Consider the following 24,893-nt stretch of genomic DNA (forward strand, 5'->3'; position numbering starts at 1 on the left):
TGGCACCACACCTAACGCCGACTGCCGTGCTCCCTGCCATAATAGTCACGGACACTAGTCCTTTCTAACCGTGAACCCTAAATTAAATATTTCTTTTATAAGTTGTCTTGGTGTTTTGTCACAGCAATAAATCTAAGAATTGGGAGTAGGCATCTTCTGTGACAGGCCTGACCATGCTGTTGTTTTCAAGAATTGTGGAAGACTTTGGAAATATGGGCCAGGAAAGCAGTTGAATACTATAAGTGGAGTATAACAGGCTCACACTAGTAGTATCTTGGAAGACAATAGTGCTGAGAGCATTGTGGACTATGGAGGCCCATCTCAAAAGATTCTTTCAGAGGGGAATCAATATTAGAAACTAAACTGGAGACCATTCTTAAGATATTTTGGTAAATAATGTGATTGCTTTTTGCCCATGTAAAAATCTGCATGAGGCTAAATTGAAAAACTTTGGACTAATGCATTTGGCAGAGATTTAAGTTGACTATCACATGGTTATTACTCTCCAGTCTTATGCAAGTATACAGTGAGGAAGAGCAAGCAGGGCAACAAACAAACAAACAAACAAACAGTTTGAGGTGAAAAAGGACACCAGGAAATTCAATATTTGAGCCAAGGCTGGTGTTGGAAGACATAAGAAAAAGCCTTTGTTCAAATAGAATAAAAGAAGTGGTATCCTCAGGACAAGACCCCACTCAGCTAAGCTTTCAACTTATAAAGAGCAACACAAATCAAAGCCCATGCAAAAGTCATTCTAGGAGAGGGCCAGGTTGCTTCCCAAGCACACAGCTGAACATGGCAGTGTAGGCCCTGTGGTTCTGTCTTTAGAGTCTGGAAGGGTAGAAAAGTACGTTAAGATATGACATCTGTGGTGAGTACTCTGTCCTGCCCTGTCCGACTCCCTCCTCACTATGGCTTGCACAGCTCCTCCTCCCCCGAGGTCACTCCCACTCGTCCTGATCCTCAGAAGACCTGGCATCTATGAGGATGAACATCATAGACTGTGGCTGGTCACAAATTTGGACACTTGTACTCATTCACCATACTGCAACAGGGTCAGAATCTGTATATCTGTCCACTTGTGTCAGGTGGTCAATTTCTCCCATGAGATTAGTTCCATCTCTCCCTCAAATTTGAACTATCTACCCAGGATGTGGAGATTACACTCAGTGAGCACATACTGGGGATCAGGCACCATGGTCTGGAGAGTACTGGAACATTTCCAGGTTGGTAACATAGAGCGACTGATCCGAAGGATGGATTGAGGGTGTCTGACGGGAGCTGATAGAAAGGTCTTGATAGCCCTGCTGGCTCTTGCCCCTGTGCCCTCTGGGAAGACTTTGCACCTACCCCTCTGCTTGCTCCTCAAGTTTCAAGTACAGTGCCTCTTGCCCTGGTCAGAGTTGCTCTTTAGATGACCTGCTTTCTGTGAGCCTGGCTTGTCTGTGTCCTGAACCTTCTCTCTAACTGGGGACTAACTGCATCTTCTTGCCCACTTTGTGCCTCTGGCCCTGACCTTATAGATGGCCCGTCTTAAGGACCCCCCTCCTCCCTTCAAATTCCTCCACCTGGGCTTCTAGTGCTGCATGTGGCAGGAGACTTGTCGCTTTTTACCTCAGGAGGTCTAGAGTTGCCTCTGGAGGAGGTACAGATAGAGACTCTATGCTCTGTGGGCCTCTGAGCTAACACTGGCAAGAAGTTTACCTGGTGCTGAGTAGAGGACACTCTACCCAGTAGCTTGAAGGCACAGCGGGATACGTACAGAGAGCATCTGGTGTGCTTTTAAGTTCCTTGGCTCCTAGAAGTGATGCTGACCCTAAGCCCGCCCCCAGTCCCTCAGCTTGTTTTTAATGAATTAAACTTTACTTTTGCTTAAAAAAAAAAAAGATATGACATAATCAGGTTTATAATGAGATTCACATGGTCTGTGGAAACTGTGAACTAGAGACAGAGAAACCATTTAGGTATCTGTTATAAGTAATATTCTCTTGATAAGCAGCACTGAGCTCAATTTGAGATAGACTTTGGAGGGAGGTGGTGGGAGCAGCTAAGGAGGGCCAACAGGTATTTATGATTGGATGATAAGCAGGTTAGCTTTAAATTGCGTCGTTTCTAGCCTCTTTATCGTTGTATCTTAACATGCCCTTGTGACATACTTGTTTAGGCCTTTTAAATTTTAAATGTATTTTGTTTGAGAAAATGGCAGTGAGTTCTTACGAGTTCTTTTGATGATCCCACATTTGTGTTTATCTATTAACAAGTTCATATGTAAGGTAAATGAATACCTAATATTTAGCTGTAATTAATCTAACAATGTTGCTTGGAAATGTTACAGGAAATAAATTTTGTTAGAAGAGTTTCATCCTGAGAGCTGATGAATCTGCATCTGTTAGTTAGTTTTCAGTTAGAGTTGATTCATCAAACCAGGGCAGCTTATTAATGAGACTAGAGACCAGTCTGCTTAGCACACTTTTTCTTTTCTTACATAATACTGGGAAGAGAAATTGATAACCTCTTGCCAAAGTGTGGGAAGTAAAAAGGAAGAAAGAATTTAGCCAACATTTTAGGAAGCAATAAACTTGATTAGAAAAGACTCATGAATTTTTTTTATAGCGGTAGAGACAAAACACAGCTATAAACAAAGTAGTGTTGTTCGAAACAAGAAAGATACAGGCTTTTGTAATGATTCTTTCTACATTTGATTCATTGGACTCACCAGATGGCCCTGCAGAAGGAAAGAGGTCCAGAAACCACAGAATGGCAGCAGCAAAGGAATGAGAAACAAAACCCAATTCTAAAGTCGCCACGCTCTACTTTCTTAGTGTCTGTCTTTAGTGACCTCCTTGGAGGTCTCCAGCTTTCTACACGGCCGTGCCCTTCTGCTTTAGAAAATTAAAAGCCCAGGTTTGAACAGAATCAAGTTGTTGGATGATGTTCTATGCTACTTTCTAGCACAGCTTCTCCTTTTCCATGGATTGCCTGTCAAACCCTAGATGTGCCGTCAGCTATTAGACTTATGCGTTGGCTCAGAATCTCTTCCTGCTGTGTCATGTCCTTGGCTTCAGCCTATTTGAGCAGACCTGCCTCTAGAATTCCCTTTGCCTCTTTTCTGTGTTCCTTCTTGGCTCGTTCTCTGCATTGCTAATATACTACATTCACTTAGAAACATATATTCAGACCATAAGAGGATTTGAGATAGTGCATAAGGAAGAGGAATTGAAATAGCGAAGCTTAAGGGGAGAACATGCAGCCCAAGGATAAAAGACTTAACTGTGAGCTAACTGCCAGTGCAGAAAGAAGCCTTAGGAGCTGCACGGGGTTAGTTTCAAGCAGAAGGTAATGCGTTTACTAGGAGAAGGAAATGGAATTTTTTAAAGTTTTTATAAGGTGTTTATATAAGGGACTGTAATAGAACTTCCAGCTTTTACAGTAGGTCTTGGCTACCTCTGGCAGCAGTATGTTCCTAAGAAGAGTGGCTTCAGCATCAGCCAATGTGGCCTGGCAAACGGCATCACAGACCCAGGGTCTCTCTACTTTATCCCTCAGCACACCGGCCTAATCTGCAGTCAGTTTTCTGCATGGGTACAAAGTAGCTCCAGGGTTACATGACAGTGCTAGTGCCAGACACTCTCCTCTATGCCTTTTCTAAAGATTGAAGTCAACTTCTTCTAGAAACCATTTCAAAGCTCTTGTCCCTTTTATCTACTTGAGCAGAATTCCACAAACCCCCCCCCCCCCCCCCATGAACCATCAGTGACTAGGAGAATAGAATTGTCATGATTTGTGTTGTTGAATGCTGACTGGACCTGGGACTAGCCGTTTCAGAAGGGTGTGCTGGCAGGGAAGCCGAGTGAAGCCTGCTGGACGAGGTTCTGGTAAGGATGAAGAATGAGGAGGTGCTCTCTGGTTAACTCTTGTCTAGCATGCCTGCAGCTCTGAGTTCCATCTCCAGTACAACAACAAAATTAAGTGAAAAAGAGAAGGGTGATTATGTGGAGTGCCCATTTTTAATATTTCCAGTTCAGTTGTATGTAATTTGTGCTAGTCAGTTTTTTGTGACCTTGACACAAGCTAGGGTCATTTGGGAAGGGAGATCTACAATTGAGACAGTGCCTTCATCAGATTGCCCTGTAGGCAAGTCTCTGTAATATTTTCTTAATTAATGATTGTTGTAAGATGCCCAAACTAAAGGTGTAGTGCTGCCCCTGTGCAGGTGGCCCTGGCTGTTAAGAAAGCAAGCTGAGAGGTTATGGGGGAAAAGCCAGTAAGCAGATCCCTCCATGGCCTCCACTTCCCTTCCTCTCTCCAGGTTCCTGCATTGAATTCAAGGCTATTTTCTTCATACGAGATCAAATTTGAAACGTCTAAATTTGGTACACTGAAATATGGAAAAGTTCATTTAGGCTAGGAAAAGTTTAAAGGACACTCAGTATATGTTTGTAAAGTGATTCTTTTCGCGCTGGAAAAATAACAGACGACTCAGGGCAGAGTTTTCGTAGATTTGCTGAAATATGTTACTGCAGGTACCTTTTAAACTAAACAAAGCACTTAAAGGATTGCTGTTTCTTACCAACGTTTGCCTGTTGGGTTTGACCCTTCTTAGTTTGTTGAGAACCATTATAGTTTAGCCCTCTAGAGCCTGGAGATGTTCAGTAATTTCTGCTCGGGTGTGTAATGGAGGAGTGGCTCTGTGGCTGTTCACAAGACAGTTGTTATTTTAAATGATTATTGATAGTATTTTATGACTAGAACTATTAGTGGATTAAAAGCCTCCATATGTTTTTGCTTATTAGAAATCTCGTCTTGTGCATTTCAATTAAAATGTGACAACTTGCCTTTAATCTTTGTTAACAAAATGAGATTTTACTTTCAATTGGAGTTTTAGAAGATAGTTTCAACTTTATGCTTTTCAGTAACAATTTTTGGTGTTTTTTGTTTTTTTGGGTTTTTTTTGGGTTTCTTTCTTTCTTTCTTTTTTTTTTTTTGGACTGGTAATATATAGCTCAATGGTACATTGAGCATACATAGTCAATCCTGAGTCAGAAAGACAAGGTGTAGTTTTATAGCTTTCTCAGACCTGAATGAGTATAATTTGCACAAATTAAAGTAAACATAGTAGGAAGTAAACATAGGAGGAAAGGGTTTTTTCAGCTTATACTTACAGATCACAATCCATTGTTGGAGGAAGTCAGGACAGGATCTCAAGAAGGGATGGAACCTGGAGGCAGGAGCTGATACAGAAGCCATGGAGGGGTGTTGCTTACTGGCTTGCTTTTCATGGCTTGTTCAACCTGCTTTTTTACAGAATACAAGACCACCCAACCAGGGATGGCACCACCCATAGTGGCCTGGGCCCTCCCCATTGATTTCTAATTAAGAAAATGCCCTACAGCTGGATCTCATGGAGGCATTTTCTCAACTGAGGCTCCTTTCTCTGTGATGACTCCAGCTGGTGTCAAGTTGACACAAAACTAGCCACTACAAGTGACCCCTTGTTAACTGGAGACACAAACAAACACAGTCTATTAAGCCTCAACCCTTACTATCTTAATCATTTTCAAGATCTAAATAACTTTAAAAGTCCCACAGTCTTTACAAATTCAAACATTAAAATTTCAGTCTCTTTAAGATATCTCATCTCTTTTAAAATCCAAAGTCTTTTACAATTCAAAGACTTTTAACTGTAGACTCTAGTAAAATACCTTCTTCACGAGGGAAAAAATCAGGGCATAGTTGTAATCAAATCAAAGTAAAATCAAAACTCTAATCATTCAATGTCTGGGATCACTCAAGTTCTTCTGAACTGCTCCAAAGGGCTTGGGTCAGTTCTCCAGCTCTGCCCTCTGTAGCACACAGCTTGTCTTCTAGGCTCCCAGTGCCTCCACTCCACTGCTGCTACTGTTCTTGGTGGCCATCCCATGGTCCTGGCATCTCCAAAATGCTGGGGTCTTCTGCTGCAACTGGGTAGCACTTTCACAAATAGCTTCTCATTGGTTCACTTCATGGTGGTGCCAAGCCTCAACTTCTGCATGACACCCTCAGTCCTATGCCTTCAACTGCCACTGAGATTGCACCTTCATCAGTGGCCTCTCACCGTGCTAAGCCTTAGCTGCTCTCCAAGGCTCCTTCCTTCATGCTTTCAAACCAGTACCACCTGGGTGAGTCGAGTCACACAGTACTAAGTCTGGCTGTCAACATGAGGAACACCCTTGGCTGTGTGTGGAACAGAGCTTCTCTGTGCTCTCAAAAAACACTTCCCAGAAGATTTCACCTCAATGATGCTGGTTTCTTCTTAGTCACCACTAATTTCTTAGCTCCAGCTAACCACCATCAATTGTCCCAGTAATGTAAAAGTTTGACTTTAGTAGTTCTGGAATCTTGTTAATCACAGCTGATTCTTCAGCCCCAGCAAACCAGAACCACAGACTCATAAATCAAAACAGCAACGGCCCTGATAGAGTCATTAATCTTCCCTCTGAAATTTCACAAGCCAGGCCTCCATCTCCTGCATTGGTCTCAATATTCTTTTCTTCCAAGTTCCTACAGAATATCTTACTGAGATCTCAATACTCAGTGGCTTTTCTAGCCCAAAGTCCAAAGTTCTTCACAATCTTCTCAAAAACATGGTCAGGCCTATCACAGCAATACAATACTATGCTGGTACCAACTTTTCCTAGTAAGGGTTTTATTGCTTCAAAGAAATACCATGACCAAAAAAGCAAGTTGGGGAAGAAAGGGTTTATTTAGCTTACACTTCCAGGCTATAGTCCATGTTGGAGGAAGTCAGTCAGGAACTCAAGCAGGGAAACCTGGAGGTAGTAGCTGATTCAGAGGCCATGGAGGGGGTGTTACTTACTGGCTTGCATTTCCTTATGTGCTCAGCCTGCCTTCTTAGAGAACTCAGAACTACCAGTCCAGGGGTGGCATCACCCACAGTGAGCTGGGCCCTCCACCATTGATTACTAATTGAGAAATGCCCTGCAGCTGGATCTCCTGGAGGTTTCTTTCTCTGTGATGACTCTAGCTGGTTTCAAGTTGACACAGAAAACCATGTGCTAAATCCTTTAGCATCAGTGAAGGCAGAGCAGAACATTTTTACTATGTAAGTAACAGACCTGAAGTGATGGCTCTGGGGTTAAGAGCACTTGCTGTTCTTCCAGAGGACTTGATTTCAGGTCTAAGCACCCAGATTAGGCAGCTCACAACTGCATGTAACTCCAGCTGCAAGTGAATCGGGCACCACAGACACTGTATTCATGTGGCATAGAGTCACAAATAAAAAATTAGTCTCTCTTTTTTGGTTTGTTTCTTAAGACAGGGTTTCTCTGCGTAGTCTTGGCTGTCCTGGAATTTACTTGTAGATTAGGCTGGCTTCAGCCTCAGAGATCTGCCTACCTCTGTCTCCTGAGTGCTGAGATTAAAGGCATGCACAATCACTGCTAGACAAAAATAAATCTTACCCAAAAAAAAAAAGAAGAAGGAAGAGGAGGAGGAGGAAGAGATGGAAGAAGAGGAAAAAAGGAGGAGGAAGAGGAGGAGGATGAGAAGCAGCAGCAGAAGGCTAATATGAAAGAATTTGAGACCAAAAGAAAGAAGGGCTTCTATAGAGACCAGGATTTGTTGCAGTTGGATTAAAGTCTAGTTGGCATAAAGTGGCTAATAGATGGAGACATACCTCACTCAGCTCTAAAATTCAATCTGGGAGCTAGGCTCCCTTACAGCCTCTTATCTTGTGAGTGAGCATTGGCTGTGCTGTGTTATCTCAGCACACCAAAGCATTGCAGCTCCAGAAAGACGAAGGCAGTGATTGAGTTGGAGGCCCAGCTTTCTTGTTTTCAGGAGGTGCCTGTGGTGGGGCTGCACTGCACTGACTGGGAAAGGTGCAGTGTTACCAGAACCTGTTGTTTCTAATGGTAGGGAAGGACACCCAGGCTACTGTGACAGGGAGTCTAGTACATTTCTGATATTAGCAGCTGGCCTCAATCCTAAATTAATACTTGACTTTGGTACTGTCCTTCCCCTCAATTTGATGTAAAACATTAAGAGAAACCAAACCCTCTCTGCCGTAGTCTATTGGTTAGAAACGTAAAGCTCTGATAAGTTTCTGAGTTCTTCTGTTCAAAATTAGGACATTGTGGGGTTTGTTCCACTGATGGTGATTCACCAGACAGCATTCATTTCTTTTCTCCCTGTGATGAGTGTTGGATGAACAGGAAGCTATGTTTCTATTACCTCTGCTAATGGTAGAGAGCAGTGGTGCAGATAATCAAAATAGAATGATTTCTAACTGTCCTGGATCCACGGGCGCCACTGGGGACAAGTTTCTCATAGCAGAGTAATTTCACTTGGAGCATGAAGTGGATAGTTTGGTAATCAGTAGTGTTTTGGTGATGCGTCTGTTAAAGTCACTGAGTGTATAGTCTGCAGAAGCACAGGAGCTTAGGGGAAGTAGTTGAAGTGTAAGTCTTGAGGTTTGTTGTTTTGTCTTCTTTTGTTTTTAAAAGAAAGATATAAATTATCTTCTAAATGATAGTTGATTCAAAAGCTTCCTAGAAATAACCTTTTACAAATTTATCATGTGTTTATATTTTGTTTTTTCCCCTCTTAAGTAACTCAAGTTAATCTTGGGATACTGATCCTCCTGCCATGTTCTCCTAAGTTAAAACTTACTGTATCAAATGCCCAAGTTAAATGTTCCACATTCCCTTTGCTTTGGCCTATTTTAAAATTATAATACTAAGAAAGCCGTTTTGGTGTTTATATGTTTCTGATGTATGTGGTGTGGAAGCAAGAGACCAATTGTGAGTGTTTTCCTTAATGGTTCCCCGCCTCAGATTTTGATATCGTGTCTCTCACTGAACCTAGAGCTCAGCAGTCCTGCTAACCTCTGGCTGGCAAGCCCAGTGATCCTTCCGTCCTTACCTCGCTTGTGCCGGGTTTAGGAGTGTGCTGGTGTGCCCAGCTTTTTTACATGGATTCAGGGATCAAACTCAGGTCCTCATGCTGAGTAGCAGACACCCTTAACTGAGGCAGCTTCCCAACCTAAACACAAATACAACCAAAAACTTTAAAAAGTATAAATCATATTTATCTAATCAACTCTTCTTTGTTACAGAGAAGCATGCATGCTCTCAGTAATTTTGAGGGATTGCTTTAGTATGGTGCAGACATTTTTACAAACTGTGTGCTTATTTTTAATTGTAGTTGTATGTTGATGTCTCATCTTGAGGAACCGAAAGTAACAGAAGACGAAGAACCACCCACAGAACAAGACAAGAGGAAAAAGATGGTAAGTTACAGGCAAGACCAGTGATCACCATGCTAATTCATGGAATGTTGGTTCCACCTGTGTATCTGCCAGTCATCCCTTGTTGAAGCAGTCAAGTATTTGAGCTTTACTCCTAGGACAGGAAGTCATTCTGAGATGGCTGTTCCTGTCTGAGAAAGGGAGAAGTTTTGCTCATTTAAAAAAAAAAAAAAAATCAAAAAGTCGGGACTGAACAAGTTTATTTAAGTTTAAAAAAAGACAAAAGAAAAAAAAACTAAAACTATTTTGAGGAGACATACTGGATTGTTTTCTTATTCTTTATTTCTTATTGTTCCCCTATGTTATTGTAATGACCCTTCTATGGTCTGCATCATGTGGCATTATAAAATGCCCTGACTGCTAGCCATTAGCTCTTGCATTAGAATCTGATAAGAATAAAGAGCAAGAGGCTAAGGAACTTGTGAAATGCATTGGCTCGAAGTGTACTTACAATGTTTAATTCTTTCTCTGACCATGAATGTGAATAGACACAGTGAGCTTTGGGAGTCTCTTCTGATCTTCTGGCTTCCTGTGCCTTCTTCCTCTCTTGCAAAATGACAGCAGCAATGTCACCCACCCCAGAAGCACATAAGTGAGCATGTAACACCCTCAGGATCAAGGCCGGCCGACTCATTTCCTGTGCTCCCATCATGATTTCATATTTTTGTTCTATTCAGCCCTTCAGTGATCTTATGTTAATCTCAAGGATGTAATCCGAGTTCATGGTCGATACCACAGTGCTCTGACAGACCAGGCCCGACTTTACTCCATTTCTTTTACTTTATCTTTACACATAGCAGCTACCACCTAGCAGCTAGTAAAAGGATGATAATGAGGAGGAGGAAGAGGAGGAAGAGGAGGAAGAGGAGGAAGAAGAGAGGGGGAGAAGGAGAATTCTCCTTTTCTTCCTCTTCCTCCTCCTCCTCTTCTTCTTCCTCCTCTTCCTCCTCTTCCTCCTCCTCCTCTTCCTCCTTCTCCTCTTCCTCCTCTTCCTCCTCCTCTTCTTCCTCTTCCTCTTCTTCCTCCTCTTCCTCCTCCTCCTCCTCTTCCTCCTCTTCCTCCTCTTCCTCTTCCTCTTCCTCCTCCTCCTCTTCCTGTTGTTATCCTGTCTCCAGCCCAGGAATGATTCTTTACACCTAAATTTACATCCTTTTTGTGCAGGGACTTGTGACCTTGAGCAGATTCCCGTGTCTTTTTAGACTTGTTTTCCCTCATTGATGACATCAGAAGATAGCTGGGTTAGCAGATTGCTGGAGCCTGTCAGCTAAAGTCCGTTTTTGACTTATTTTAAAAGCCCTTAATGCCATTCTTTCCTTTATGACTATATCCCCAGAAACGTCCTTCCTTTTGACTTAGGCTTGTTGGTACCCTAAGATGGAACATGTCTTCTCTTGACTTACAACAGTGAGAGCCTCTAGTGTAACTTACTTGGCCTTTCCCAATTCTTGTCCTCCTATTCTCAACTTAAAAGCATTGGATATACCATTATTGTCACAGAAAGATGTGATAGCTTTTCTCCATAACATTCTGAATTATAAATAAGTAATAGGTATTCTGTTATTAGCTTCCTTGTATGCTATGTTAATTTTCCTTAATCTGGTAGATTTATCCTTAGCAAGTTAAACTACCCAAATCTGTGTTTCATTTTGTATTTAATTTCTAGTCATATTATGTAATAGCTTAGGCCTGGTGTGGGCTTTAAAAACCTGAAACTCAAGTGACACACCTCCTCCATCAAAAACACACCTCTCAATCCTTTCTTAACAGTTTTACTAACTAGGAACCAAGCATTCAAATGTATGACCCTTGGGGGCCATTCAAACTACTACAGCATATGTGCCACCTGTTCATCTCTCCTTCCCTCTTTTTACTGTTTCCATGATTTTCTCTTTTCTGAAACATGAAACCATGTGCCATTTTTTACCATCAGAAAGTCAGAGCAGGTCACAAGGTTCTGGTGCAGATAAGTACCTCGTTGGAGTAGGAAGCAGCTGGGTCTGCAGCCACTCCAGGCCCACTAGATGTCTTTGGCTCCTCTGGATAGGTGTCCATCACCAGAGTTGAGGGTGATTAGAAATTGAGAGATGCTTCTGTGTGCTCTTAGAGGCTCTGTAGCCTTGCGGTATGGCTTTGTCCTGCAACTTGTGCCACACGAATAGGACAACAATTGACTGTCTTCTGTAGACTTTTTCTGGCTCCTATAATCTTGGAGAATTAAGTTCCAGTAACAATCTCCCTCCTTAGTCTTTGAGACAGACCCTTATTATGTCACCCTGATTGATGTTTAGTCTCAGCTTCCCAGATGCTGGAACACCAAGCATGTGCCACTGCCACCATGCCTGACCCTTATTCCATATATAGCTGTCTCTTAGCAGCTCTGCACCCCTCACTGAACTTCGGTAGATGCAGCAGGTTTCTCCAGTGCCTTTTGACATGCATGACATATAGCAGGTACTCAACAAATGTTTCAGGAATGAATAAGTGAGTAGAAAAATAAATACATGTATGCATGCATACATACATACATGCATACATACATACATACATACATACATACATACATATGAAACACAGCCCCTACCTTCAATAGCTCATAAACCATTGTTGAAACAGAAGTGAAGTGCATGTTCTCAGAAGGATGTATATGTTATCACTGATCTACTAAACTGTCCTAGAGGTAAGGTAGCTGAAAAGGGGCCACTTCTCCGTAGACTGCTTGATCATTCTGCAGAGCTCTTCCAAGCCTGCCAGATCAGCAGAACCAGCACCAGTAGCCTCATCTCAGGGCTGCCATCACCTGGCTTCAGCTCCTGAAATGAACTCTAGATGAGTGAAGCAGAAAGATCTTAAAAGTAGCAGGATGAAGAAAGGTGCTTTAGACAGTGGTCAGTTATCCTTATGGGACATGTTTTATGACCTGGAGTGTGTGCCTAAAAAACATGGACAGTTCAGAACCCTGTGTATACTACTGCATATACTGTGTTGTAAACTGACTTCTGAATTAGGCACAGTACAATCTAACAATAGAAACTACTTGAAAATAGACACAGTTACAACATACAATGTGAGTATGGCCTCTGCCTTTTGTAAAGACGAGAAGTGGTATGGTGCTTTTCCTTGGGGAGATGAGAGATGGAGTTCTTGTGACAACATCAGAGTGCTGCATAAAGGTTCCTGGGACACTGCAGAGCAAAAACCAAAGCACGGATGTGATCATTTGTATGGCTTAGTAGCTCTTTGGGTGATTGGATGCAAGGTTGTATGTTGTTCACTTCAGTTCTACTGAAAGACAGCATCTTGTTTTCTAGGGTGTTTTGTTTTTCTTATTTTTTTAGCCAACAATGATATTAATTATTACATAGTACTTACATAAACCATGGCAGCATCTTGGGTGACCCCTGTGATTTGTTTGCCTATAGTACTGGAAACTTACCCCACTGTTTGAATGAAACTTCAAAAATTGGTGCTTTAATACCCCGACTTTAGAATAGATGTATTTATATTTGTTACCATATGGCTAATAGTCTGATTTCTCCATTTAACCTTGTGAATGTGTTGGGCATGCCATTTCACACATGCAGAGCACTCAGGAGGCCGAAGTGGGGTAAGGATGCTGAAAGTTCAAGGACAGGTTGAACTACTTAGCAATAACCCATGTCAGGAAAACCATTTTTTCCCTTAAGTGTTTGGCACATATAAAATGAACTTTATAAAATTTGAGGCATTGTAGATAATAGGGAAAAGGGAGTTATAATAGACCCAAATTTTCTTATTTTAATTAACTAACATGAAACCATTATGAGTAGGTAGTGCTTCTTAAAACTGTCAACAAATTTTGTTCATCCGTAAAGCTTTTATAGATATGTTAGTATATTTAACATCATAGCATATATTAATGTATTTAACTATTGCCCTGATTGTGAACCACCTGATGTGGGTGCTGGGAATTTAACTCATGTTCTCTGCAAAAGCAGAATATATTGAGCCATCTCTCCAGCTGCAACAACATAAATCTTAAGCTTTAATATTAAATAACCATTTAGAAAATAGTAAATACAAATGAATGTTTCTCATTCTTCAAATAAAGCACTATTGCTGTTATTTTTCACACACACACACACACACACACACACACACACACACAGACACACACACAGTTACTTACGTGATGAGACATATTTATTAAATGAGGTCTCGTAAGGCTCATGTATGAGAAGCCTAAACCCTCACACACTAATTCTTTAAGCAGCTCTTGGCTTGCTCCTCAGCAGCAGCACCCAGTCGCTTGCTGTAGCTGTGGAGCTGCTTCCCTTGACCTCCGTTCAATGGCACTCAAGTACCTTCTTCCAAAGGGAAGCATGAGCTCAGAACAGTCAGCATATGCAAAGCATTAATATTTGTAAGCAGTGTTTCCTATGCTGACTGTATTTTCTTTCTGCAGTTCCTGTCTGGTGGTGTATTTGATCAACAGTATACATTACAGTATTAAAAGCCTCTTTACATTATTAGTGTATTAACAAGATGATTTCTTTAAAGGAAGGTTTTTCCTTTTTCTATGTTTTGCAAATTCTACATTTTTTTATCTTAAAATGTTTCAGCTGTTGATTTAAACCAACACTACTAATTCTTTACCTTCATCTTTAAATAGTACTGAAATGTTCAAAGTGCACTTTAAGGACACATAATGTCATCTAAGATTAACTTTATAAAAAACAGTAGCTACTTCACAGTTGTGGACTTAGCATAGCTTTCCTTAACACACATGACCCCTCTGATGGTGCATGTTGAAAGCAGGAAGCCTGGACGTCAAGACAGTGTGTACTACACAGTGAGATGCCAGTGTTCCACTACAGAGCACTTGTCCAGCATGAGCAGGGCTCTGGGTTTAATCCCTTGTAGATTCCACACTCTTTAAAACCAACATTGAGCTTAACTCAAATCCTAGGGAAGTTCTTGGAAAAGGCAGTTATGCCTTTAAAAACTTCGGAGTTGTCAATGACATTAAAACAGAGGCTAGAAGGTAATGAATTGAAATAATACAACTGAGATGTAATAAAGACACAAATTGATAACCAGACATTCTCCTGAGACAGCAATTTTTCCTTTGATGGAACTAAAATGTTAATCATAAAATAGTTTGAGATCTCATAGGTTAAGCTCCTCCACAGCAGGCTGCGTAAGGGCACTCACAGACACTGAAAGGAAAGGCCATTCAAAATGACTCTGGAATGTAATACAGCAGTGGCTTCCAAAGTGGGTTTATTTTATTTTATTTTATTTTATTTTATTTGTGTATGCATTTTAGCTGAAACTTAGCTAATTGCCTGCTGGTATCAGTAATGTTCTTGAGTTTTGCAGGCAGTCTTACTGTTGCCTCCTTATTTAGTTGGGTTTCTTACTAAAAACCTTAGTCAGTGAGTTCGGATACTGCTGGTCACTTAGAAATTGGCAGTGAGGCACTATCTGGATGTAATAAAAACATGCAGGGCTGTGGGTGAAGAATTGGACCCCACTCGGGGAACGCCTCTTTTCACTAACACAGGTGACACATCTGGAACACGAGACTACCTAGGCTACCTCGACAGTAGCCTTTTCTGTCTTTGTGTCTGCTTTTCCCATCTGCCACCTTTCTATCATCTGCTAGAAGAAAAAGTTAATTTATCATCCTGTTCACAGCATTGTTCTCAGTATTGGAGCTGTTATTTTAAAGAGATTTTTTTTTTGAAAATAAAAGTGACTTATATTAATTTAAAGATCATAAATAAATGATTACAGATGTAAAATACTGTTTCCCCAAGGAAATCTTTACCATTGTAGTATGTACCCTTCCCAGTATTTTATTTCCACATATAATTATATGACCTTTTGTATTTATAAGTTAAAAATAATTATAGTGATTTTACATATGTATGTGTGTTCTGTTAAATTTTTTTTAGGTGTAAATATACAAAAGTATGTTTCCGTGAATATCAGTTTGCATTTCCATCACTTTTTTTTTTTTAAAGATTTATTTATTTATTATATATGAATACACTGTAGCTGTCTTCAGACACACCAGAAGAGGGCATCAGATCTCATTACAGATGGTTGTGAGCCACCATGTGGTTGCTGGGATTTGAACTCAGGACCTCTGGAAGTGCAGTCAGTGCTCTTAACCACTGAGCCATCTCTCCAGCCCCTCCATCACTTCTTTTAATGGTTGCATATAATGAAATTCTGTTGAATGAATTTTCATCCTACCCCACGCCCCATCCCCACATCCTGAGTATTGAACCCAGAGCCTTCTGTCTGTCAGGCAGTTACCCTGCCACAGAGTTACAGTCTTGTCTCTTCATGCATCTCATGGACCTGTGTTCTATCCCAAGCACTCATGTAAAAAGCCAGACATGGCAAACCTAGTGCTACAGAATTCCCTAGGGCTTGCTGGGACCAAGTGAGCTCCAGGACCAGCTAGATTGAGCCTAACTTTTTTTTTTTTTTTTTTTTTTTTGGTTTTACCTTTTTCCTTGTAGCACCATTTGAACACAAAAGAGTAGTTGATATAAGTAAATATGGTAATTCAGACTTGGGTATTTGGCACACATTCATCTTGAAAGGACAGCCTGTCACCTCAAGGAAAACAATCAATAGTGTATGTTACTTACTGCTAAATTTGAACCATCAAGCAAAATTAGAATTTTGGAAAACGCACATATTGTATCCCCCTCAGCTTGATAGCTTTCCATTTATTTCTCACATGTTTCTAGCAGTGAGACTAAGTTTAGAATAATTTGATAGTGGAGTATTTCAGTATGTACTCAGTGGACCTGTATTTTATAAATGACTAGTATTAATTCATGTTAAAAAAATCATTCCAAGGGTACACAATTTATTCAAAGAACAAGGTAGACAAATTATAATGTAATGGAAAGTTCACAGTGGTTTCTGATTTCTTGTTTTTGACGGACCTTTAAGAAAATATTATTTATAGTAATTTTTAAAATGCATCTGTAATTGTCTTAGGGTTTCCATTGCTGTGAAGAGACCATGACCAAGGCACATCTTGTAAAGGATAACATTTAGTTGGGGCTGACTTACAGTTTTAGAGGTTTAATCCATTATCATCATGGCAGGAAGCATGGCAGCGTGCAGGCTTGGTGGAGGAGCTGAGAGTTCTATGCAGCAGGGGGAAACTATGTTCCACATTGGGTGGAGTTTAAGCATAGGAGACCTCAAAGCCCACTCCCACAGTGACACACTTTCTCCAGTAAGCCACACCTACTCCAACAAGGCCACACCTCCTAATAGTGCCACTCCCTGGGCCAAGCATTCAAACACCTGAGTCTACGTGGGCCAAACCTATTCAAACCACCACATCCATTCTTTAAACTACATACCCAAGACAGTCTGGTGGCTTGGTTTGTTGTTGTTGTTGTTTTGTATGTTTGTTTGTTTGTTTTGTTTTGTTTTTCTTAATTTAACCCAAACACAGAACAAGAGAGTGAATGAAGAAATAGATATAAGGATTCGGTTTTCTTTTTCTTCTGCTGGACTAAACATTACAGAGATTTGTTAAAAGCTAAAATAATTCTTCTTAAGGAGTTTTCTTTGAATAGTTATAGCTGCATGTCATAAATGATTTTGACTTTGATAAATAAAATTTCATTCTGTTCAGAAAATTAGAATGCAGGCTGTCAGAATTTCTTTAAATGACAGGGATTCTTGCCAGCCCTGTGGTTCAGGTCTGTAAACCAGCAGCAGGCTAAGGCAGAAGTTCTGTGAGCCAAGCCCAATCTGGCTGCATATGAGTAAAAACCCTGTCTCAAAACCAAAACCAACTGAACAGGCTTCTGTTCACTTAGTTTTTGTGTATTCTAAATGAATCCTAAAGCCCAGCAGCTGGCGAAAGTGATTTGTGGGGTTAGGAGAAAGAATCACTTCTCCTGAAAGCACTGGGACCTACCTCTGACCTCCAGAACCCACGTGACAATGCTGGGCATTGTGCTACAGTGGAATCCAGGTCCTGGGAAGACAAAGACAGGAGCGTCTCTTGAGCTCGATGGCCAGCTAGTCTAGCAATTGGTGGGCATCAGACCAGGGAAGAGCCCGTCTCAAAGAGGAGAAGGTATTTGTAAGGCGACACTTGAGGTTGTCCTCTGCCTTCCAGGTGTACGTTACCTGTACCTGCAGGTTCTCTCTGGATCTCAGATCAGGCCTTCATGCTTTCAAGGCAGTCACTTTACCAAGTGAACTGGTTCCCCAGATCCATAAAAGAGGTGTGTTTGTATTTTCCTTCTTCCCCCTGCTTCCTTTCTTCCTCCTTCTAATAGTCTCTTGTAGTCTAGGCTGACCTTGAGCTTGCAGTGTAGCCAAGGATGACTTTGAAATAATGATTCTGCCTATCCCCGTGTCTCTATATCCTGGGTGCTGGCATTACAAGGATGCTTGATTTTATGTGATGCTTCAAGTGTACTGAGCAAGCCATCTCCTGACCTAAGTGTGTGTGTAAGAAAGTCCTAGGAATGTGTGCCACCTGCCACACTCAGCTGCAGTCTGTTCTCCTTTTTTCTCATTAGAGAATACTTTGTTTCTGTGATCAGAGCAGAAAAATATTGGCAAGAAAATATTCAAGATTATATGTAGACAACACTGCATACTGTAGAGGAGAGGCCTTCATGGCGTTTTCCACTTCCAGGATCTCACTCCATCATCATTCAGTTAATGACAGACGTGCTCTTTCCAAGTAGGGCATAGCAATATCATTGTTTCTGATCACCATCCAGCTTGGTCACCTCAGACTCAGGACACAGAAATGACCTTCTCTTGTCTGTTCTGCCTGCCCATCCTGTCTTCCTCTAACTCTGCCACACCACCACAGTCAGACGCCTCCACAGTTCAGCTTCCTTAGTTCTGCTATTCTGTGCAGTTTTAAAGACTCAATGTGAAGTTGTTTGTTTTGAGCCAGGGTCTCACTGTGTATTGAAGCTGGCCTCAGATTCACAAAGACAAACTTTTTTATCATCATGAATTTTCACCTTACCTTAAGAACTGGAGATTGATGATCTTAGTCAGGCATGCCAGTTTTAAATACTGCTTGCTAATTGATTCTGGAACATTGTCTCGTTTCACTGAGCTTGATCCTTAAACACAAAGCAAGACTTACTCTGAGGAATTGGCACAAACTTACTCATAGTTTTAAATCTTAAATGTATTCTAGGTATCCAGTGGTTCCATTTTTGATGCAGATTAAATCTCAGTGTGCTGATTTACTTTTTTCTTTTTTTTTTGTTTTCTGTTTTTTTTTGTTTTGTTTTGTTTTGTTTTGTTTTTGTTTTTTTCGAGACAGGGTTTCTCTGCATAGCCCTGGCTGTCCTGGAACTCACTCTGTAGACCAGGCTAGCCTCGAACTCAGAAATCCGCCTGCCTCTTCCTCCCAAGTGCTGGGATTAAAGCCATGCGCCACCACTGCCGGGCTAAGTGTGCTGATTTATGATTTATGATTTGTTGTGATTTGTGGAAACTGTCCATATGAAGCATGTATTTTGAGATACTTAAGTAGTGTTGTTTTCTGTGTAGCTTAAAATTTTAAAGCTGTTGTTTTGAGTCTGCCATTTGGCTTCTCTTCTTTAATTTTATTTATTTAATTTAATTTATTACTTATTCACAAGCTATTTATTTAGCATCTTACAATATTTAACAGTGTAATCATTTCTGTGGACCTGTATGCTACCTGCCTAATAAAATAAGTACACAACTTGTGTTTAAAATATGTGTGGGGTCATTCCGAGCTCCCTAGGAAACAACAAGCTAAACAGTCCTGAAATTAGTATTTCCTCCCCTGAGGTGGTTAGTTAATTCAGGTTCTAAAATACTACAGTTTCTACAATAGTCTTGTCATGTCTGCCAATGGTCAAGATGGAAAATTTTCACTCCTCCAATTCACCCACCATATTCTGCATTTTTATAAACTAATGACTTATTACTTGGTGAAAGCCCCTGCCTTGCAAACCCACAGGCCTAAGTTCATCCCTGAGAGTCCCAGTGTAAAGCACTGACGGTTGAGCTCTTGCCTCTGTAAATCCTCCCTCAGTGTAAGCTACTGACTGGTAAACACTCTTGCCTTTATAGAGCACTCAGCAGTTCCTAGCGATAGCACCTGGTGGGGACCTCTCAGTCCTTCATTTGTTTGCTTGCCTGCCTTGTATTTATCAAGAGACCTGAGAGTCTTACATGATTTGCTAAATGATCTCATTTTCTTGAAACCTTTGAGTCCATTGGAGTAATAAGGAGCTGTAAGGGAGCAGGTGTTGTCTGTGAATAGCTCTTACTGTAATGTTCAAGTTTCTTAGTTCCTTAGCGTGTAGGCAGGAACCAGTGACATCTGCTGGGCATGCTGGTGCACACCTGTACTTTGAACACTTGGGAGCTTGAAGCAAGAAGCTCTTGGGTTAGAGGTCAGCTTGGTCTACATAGTGAGCCTCTGGCTCAAACACAGGGGCAGGACAATCAGAGGACTCAGCATATCAAAGGGAACATTTGGGTTACAGATAGAAATCTAATTTTCCTTCACTCTTTCTCTTCCAGTTGTTTGCATTATCTGGTATTTCTGCACTGTTGGGTCAGTGTGTATGGCACGTCTTGGTATTATGGTATATTCTCTTACAGAGTTGACAAATATGGTACTAGTTATATTTCTGAGGAATGATACAATCAAAGGTACTGCTAAATAGTCATACTTAATTATCTAGCAGACTTGTTTTCTAATTTAATATCATCAATTAATATAACACATCTGAATGTCCTATTCCATTTTATTGTAGTCATTCTACTTGAATGGTAAACTGAGTGTCAAGAGAATATTTTCCATTATTAATTACTTAGTTGGTTATCTAAAACACTATGGAAGAATGGTGAGTAAATAGTAATTAGCTAAATTAATCATTTATTTACTCTTGCTTATTTAACATGATGACATTGGTCCTTATTCTAATGTAGAGCGATGGTGTTCCATCTGACCCATTGCTGGCAGTTGTCTGGGATTCACTGCGGAGGCAGCTCTTAGGAAAGTGCTTTTAGGCTGAAGCAGGCGGAGCACAGCCAGCTTCTAGAGTGAAACTGTCAGAAAAACAGAATGCCTCTGTTAAATATAAGGAGCCTCCATAAAAGGCAGCACATCTCATATGAGCCTAAAAATAGTTCCATGATCCTAATAGCATTTTAAGGTGAAATCATCTCATTTTCCTACCTTTCCTTGTTATGAAGTTGCTTTATTCCCACAGCTTTCTCAGTGAGCTGATGTTAAGATTGGGGGTGTCTATGGTTTATGTGTGTAGCTGAGCCCAAGACAATCACACTGTTTCATAGTGGTTCATAGACCTGAAGAATACAGTCAGTAAACTTAATTTAATGGTTATATGTAAAAGGACGGGTGCCCCCTTCAAGAAAATGCACATGTTCCTGCAACATTACAAAAACAGACCATGAAGAAAACCTCTAGTTTCCCAAAGTAGAAGTAGTATAGTTTATACATCTGACAACAGTGAAACAAAGCTAGAAGTTAAGGGCTGAGACAGTGGTCATCGTATTCCATGAAGTGTTTAAACCCTACCGTAAAGGGCAGCTTGCAGTTTTGAGGCAGATGACATAAAACAGTGAGACATGAAAGCATGTGGTGTAGCTCAGTTACTCATAGCCCACAGTCACTTATGATCCAACACAAAACAATGAAAATGAATGATTCAAAACTTTAAAACATGAACCACAAGTTACCCTTAGGGAAATGAAAGCACGTGAAGACATCAATAGTTTTTAAAATGAGTTCGGAGGCAGGAAAATGCTGAGACAGATGAATACATAGAATTGTTTTTCTTTTAAAAAGTACCAACAAAGTAGACACACTGTAGTCAGGGAATGAGTGGGAGAGACATAAATGTAAAATCTTAGGACTGGCTGGTGAGATGATTCAGTGAGGAAAACTTCACAAAGCCTCCAGTGTGAACTCTTGACAGCAGCTACTGCAGGAGGATGGAAGTGGAAAACCAACACATATCTGCAGGTTGTCCTTTGACTTCCATGGTGTGCTGTGGGTTTTGATTTGTTTGTTTGTTGTTTGTTAAGAAACAATCTAAACTAGTATCCTGATACCCTAAAAATCTTTGAGATAAAAAGACATGTTGTGTGGTATTGGGTATCAAAATCTCCAGCAGAGATTTTCCAGATAGCAGAAACACTGCTTCAACCTGACTTTGGTTTGGCTGGAAGACTTGGAAAAGGGCTGTAAAGGCAGTGGTTAAAGAGTCAGCCTGAGTAGTGGCAGAAGTCATTTGCCCACATGCCATCTGGGGACTACAGTGCATCTGTGGAAAGGGGGATGGTAATGAGCGGCCAGTCTCCCCTGTGGAATTTCCCGTCTAGGTGACAGAATTAGAGAACATGAACGTGACCACTGCATAAGTGTTGGCTAAGACGGGACAAAAGCAGTTAAGTCAGTGAACTTTTCATTTAAATCAGAAAATTCCAAGAAAATCAACAGATCAACCATGAAGAGAGTTTAATATCTTAGTCAATTAGATAATAGTTATTTAACAGTGTATTAAGGAAATATACCAGCAAAAACTAGTTAAAGAGAACAAGCTGTATTAAAATTCCTTTTATATCTAGATCTTGACCTGTGTTTTGGAGAATCTTATGGAATTCTGGAGAGGAAAAAAGATCAAAAGGACAAACTTTAGATGGTAGAGGAAAGAGTGATTTTACAAAGAAAAGACTCCTGCATTCCCTATAGTATGTAGTTAGAGGAGATACTGCAGATACTCCTCACTGACATACAGGCAGAGGGAGTCTGGGGACTTCTGTCAAGTCAGGTAAGAATGAAAGAGAATTAAATGTATAGAGCCAAACTGGCTAGCCTAGCATTGGGTACCCCCCCCCCCACCCCCCCCCCCCCCAAAAAAAAAAAGCCATGAGGACTGAGCTTGAAGCTAGCCAGCATAAGGTCAAACTAGGGTGTCTGGAAAATAACGAGGGTAGGGTAGCTGGGGCTTTTTTCATTGTTAGAATGTTTGCCTTACATGTACTGGATTGTGGGTTTGATCCTTAAAAATACTGCTGGGGGATACATGTATATGTGTATGTGTATGTATGAATGAAAAAATGACTGCATTAGGAGCTTTTAAAAAATAGTCTATTGTCTACTTTAAAAACTCTAATGATTATGCAGCCCTCTGTGGATGTTTTATAAATTGACTTGGAATTTTAGTTCTCGAATGTTTTGTTCCAAATGTCTTTGTAGCAGTATTCTTACTCTTGGATGCACATTGGAACACAGAGGGAACATTCCTTCACACAGTCATTCATCAAGACAGGGCTTCATTTGCAGCAAGCTTGTCTCTTAGAAACCTAGCTTACCCTCTGCAAAGCAAGCTTAGGCCTCACACGAGAGAGACAATGAACTTGAATTGCTGTGCCTCACTGACAAGCTTCTGTTTGGTGTCTGTGTGTCAGCCTTCTGTTCTTCACTAAGCCCAAGATGAAGAGAGCTTGTAGTAGCCAATGGACACATTTAAGTCTTTCAGACAGATTTTAGAATAGATAGTTAGCCACAGTGAATAATTAAATCTCAAAATACAATATTTAAACCAGAGGCATTTTAATCAAACTCAGGAAGTTTTGAAGACAGTGTAGTTAAATATACGGCATATTTTTCTTTAAGCTTTTTAAAATCTATTTCATATGTTTTATCTGTTAATTATTTTTATCTGTTTAATATTTTATCTGTCAAGTATTATGGGAAGAACATTATTTTTCTTCTAAGAATAATAGAGAAAAGAAAAACTTTTTCTCCTGAAATAATGTTACAGTAAATAATTTCTGAAAAATTAAAGGGTATGTGAAGGGTTAAAAAATAACTAGTCTCCTGACTTCCAAGAATGTGGAAGATTCAGCTTCCCTGAATTCTTGTTGGATAAAACTAGGTACCTCATTAGCATGGAGAACTCTGTTTTGGGCCTGGGTGACCATAGGACACGTTTCTTTTATGTGAGGAACATGGCACGTGTTTCAGGCCTAGAGTCTGGCAGGGATGGGGAGTCGTCTAACTCTCAGATGTGTGCCCATCTAGTCTCCAGGTTTCCACCTGCTCTACCTTACCAAACTTCCTGGCATGGTTTTACCACAACAACATACCACTTAACAAACCTACTAGGCATTCTAACCTTGTCTCTCCCAAGGACTCCATGTCCTCCCCCAGAAGTTCTTATGCATGCATCCATGTTTATTGCTGGTCTCTTTACCATAGCAAGGGAGTGGAAGCAGCCTAGATGTCTGTATGCAGTGAATATAATAAAAATGTGCTGTATATACACAACCGAACTTTTCCAGCCATAAAATGAAATGTGCAAGAAAATGAATGGACCTGGAAATTATTCTATTAAGTAAGGTAAATAAAAGACAGAAAGACAAACATCACATGTCCTTTCTCCTCAGCTTTTTAAATTTTTTTATTCATTATTGGATGTGTGTGGGCATGTGTACAGTGTGCACTCTTGGAAGTTGGTTCTCTCCTTCTATCTTTAAATGGGTTGCAGGAGTCAAACTCAGATTGCCAGAGTTTGCAGGTGCTTCTGTCCACTGAGCTATCTCATTAGCCCTGGTTCTAGTTTTTGATGTGTGAGTGTAAATCATGAAACTAGAAAGAGAACCACCAGAGAGGGAAAAGTGTTGAAAAGGAAATAACAGAATCAGAGAGAGCTGGATAGTGCTCAGATGGTGAAGGTAGGAGCAGGAGAATAGGGGCACAAGAGGCAGAGCCACAGGAACTGTATGTGAGAGTGCTGTAATGAGACCAGTCACTCTGTGTGTTTATCTGAAACATTTAATACCTCTGTTTTCATAAAAAAATAATAGTCACGTTCTTTAAAATGCTGTCAGTGACGACTGCAGGCCCTGTTACAACCACTCTCACTAGCTGGGGAGCTCAAGTTCACTTGAGTGTCAGTTTAACCTCAGTTGCTATTGTCTAGAGTTACCTGTTTCATTATGAATAATTAATTATGCTTCTATAAAGTAAATATACTCTATCCCAATAGGTATATTTTTGAAATTAAAATAATGTTGATCGTTACCATATGTTACTTAAGAAAGAAAATATTTGAGGAATGTTTTTAGATTTATTTTATATGTATGAGTGTTTTTGCCTGTGGTATGCATATACACCACGTACTTGGTAGAACTGGAATTTCATAAGGTTGTAAGCTGCCATATTGGAATCAAGCATGGGTCTTCTACAAGAGCAGCAAGTACTCTTAACTCCAGCCCCGAATAGCAAGTGCTTTTCAGTGTTCGCTTTGACCTTCTGTGCATGTTGTAGAAGGACACCTTCACTCACAGATGAGGTGTGGTATCCTCACTGCCCTGTCTCTATCTCTCTGCGGGGAAATGAGGATTGATGTTCTCTTTATCTTGAATTTGTTATATACTCTGCTTTGGTTATACATGGGGCATAATTTAAATTTTATGCTGCCTATATCCTTTTTTCTTGGTTGTAATTTAAGATCTATATGACTCAAACAGAAGTTATAGATGGAATTCAGCTACATGGAGCAAAAAC

At 40.5% G+C, this 24,893-nt stretch overlaps 1 protein-coding gene across 2 annotated transcripts in view; it reads left to right on the forward strand.

The window, feature by feature from the left end:
- The window catches only part of Ipo11 (importin 11), a 137,047-nt gene that overhangs the window by 109,728 nt on the left and 2,426 nt on the right, over window positions 1-24,893 (forward strand). For both annotated transcript variants that reach the window (XM_028783923.1, XM_028783928.1), the window contains exon 29: window positions 9,205-9,289. In XM_028783923.1, the coding sequence (XP_028639756.1) occupies window positions 9,205-9,289 (85 nt within the window). The remainder of the gene's footprint in view (window positions 1-9,204; window positions 9,290-24,893) is intronic.

The sequence above is a fragment of the Grammomys surdaster genome, unplaced genomic scaffold (assembly GCF_004785775.1).
Source record: "Grammomys surdaster isolate TR1022 unplaced genomic scaffold, NIH_TR_1.0 99, whole genome shotgun sequence".
NCBI lineage: Eukaryota > Metazoa > Chordata > Mammalia > Rodentia > Muridae > Grammomys > Grammomys surdaster.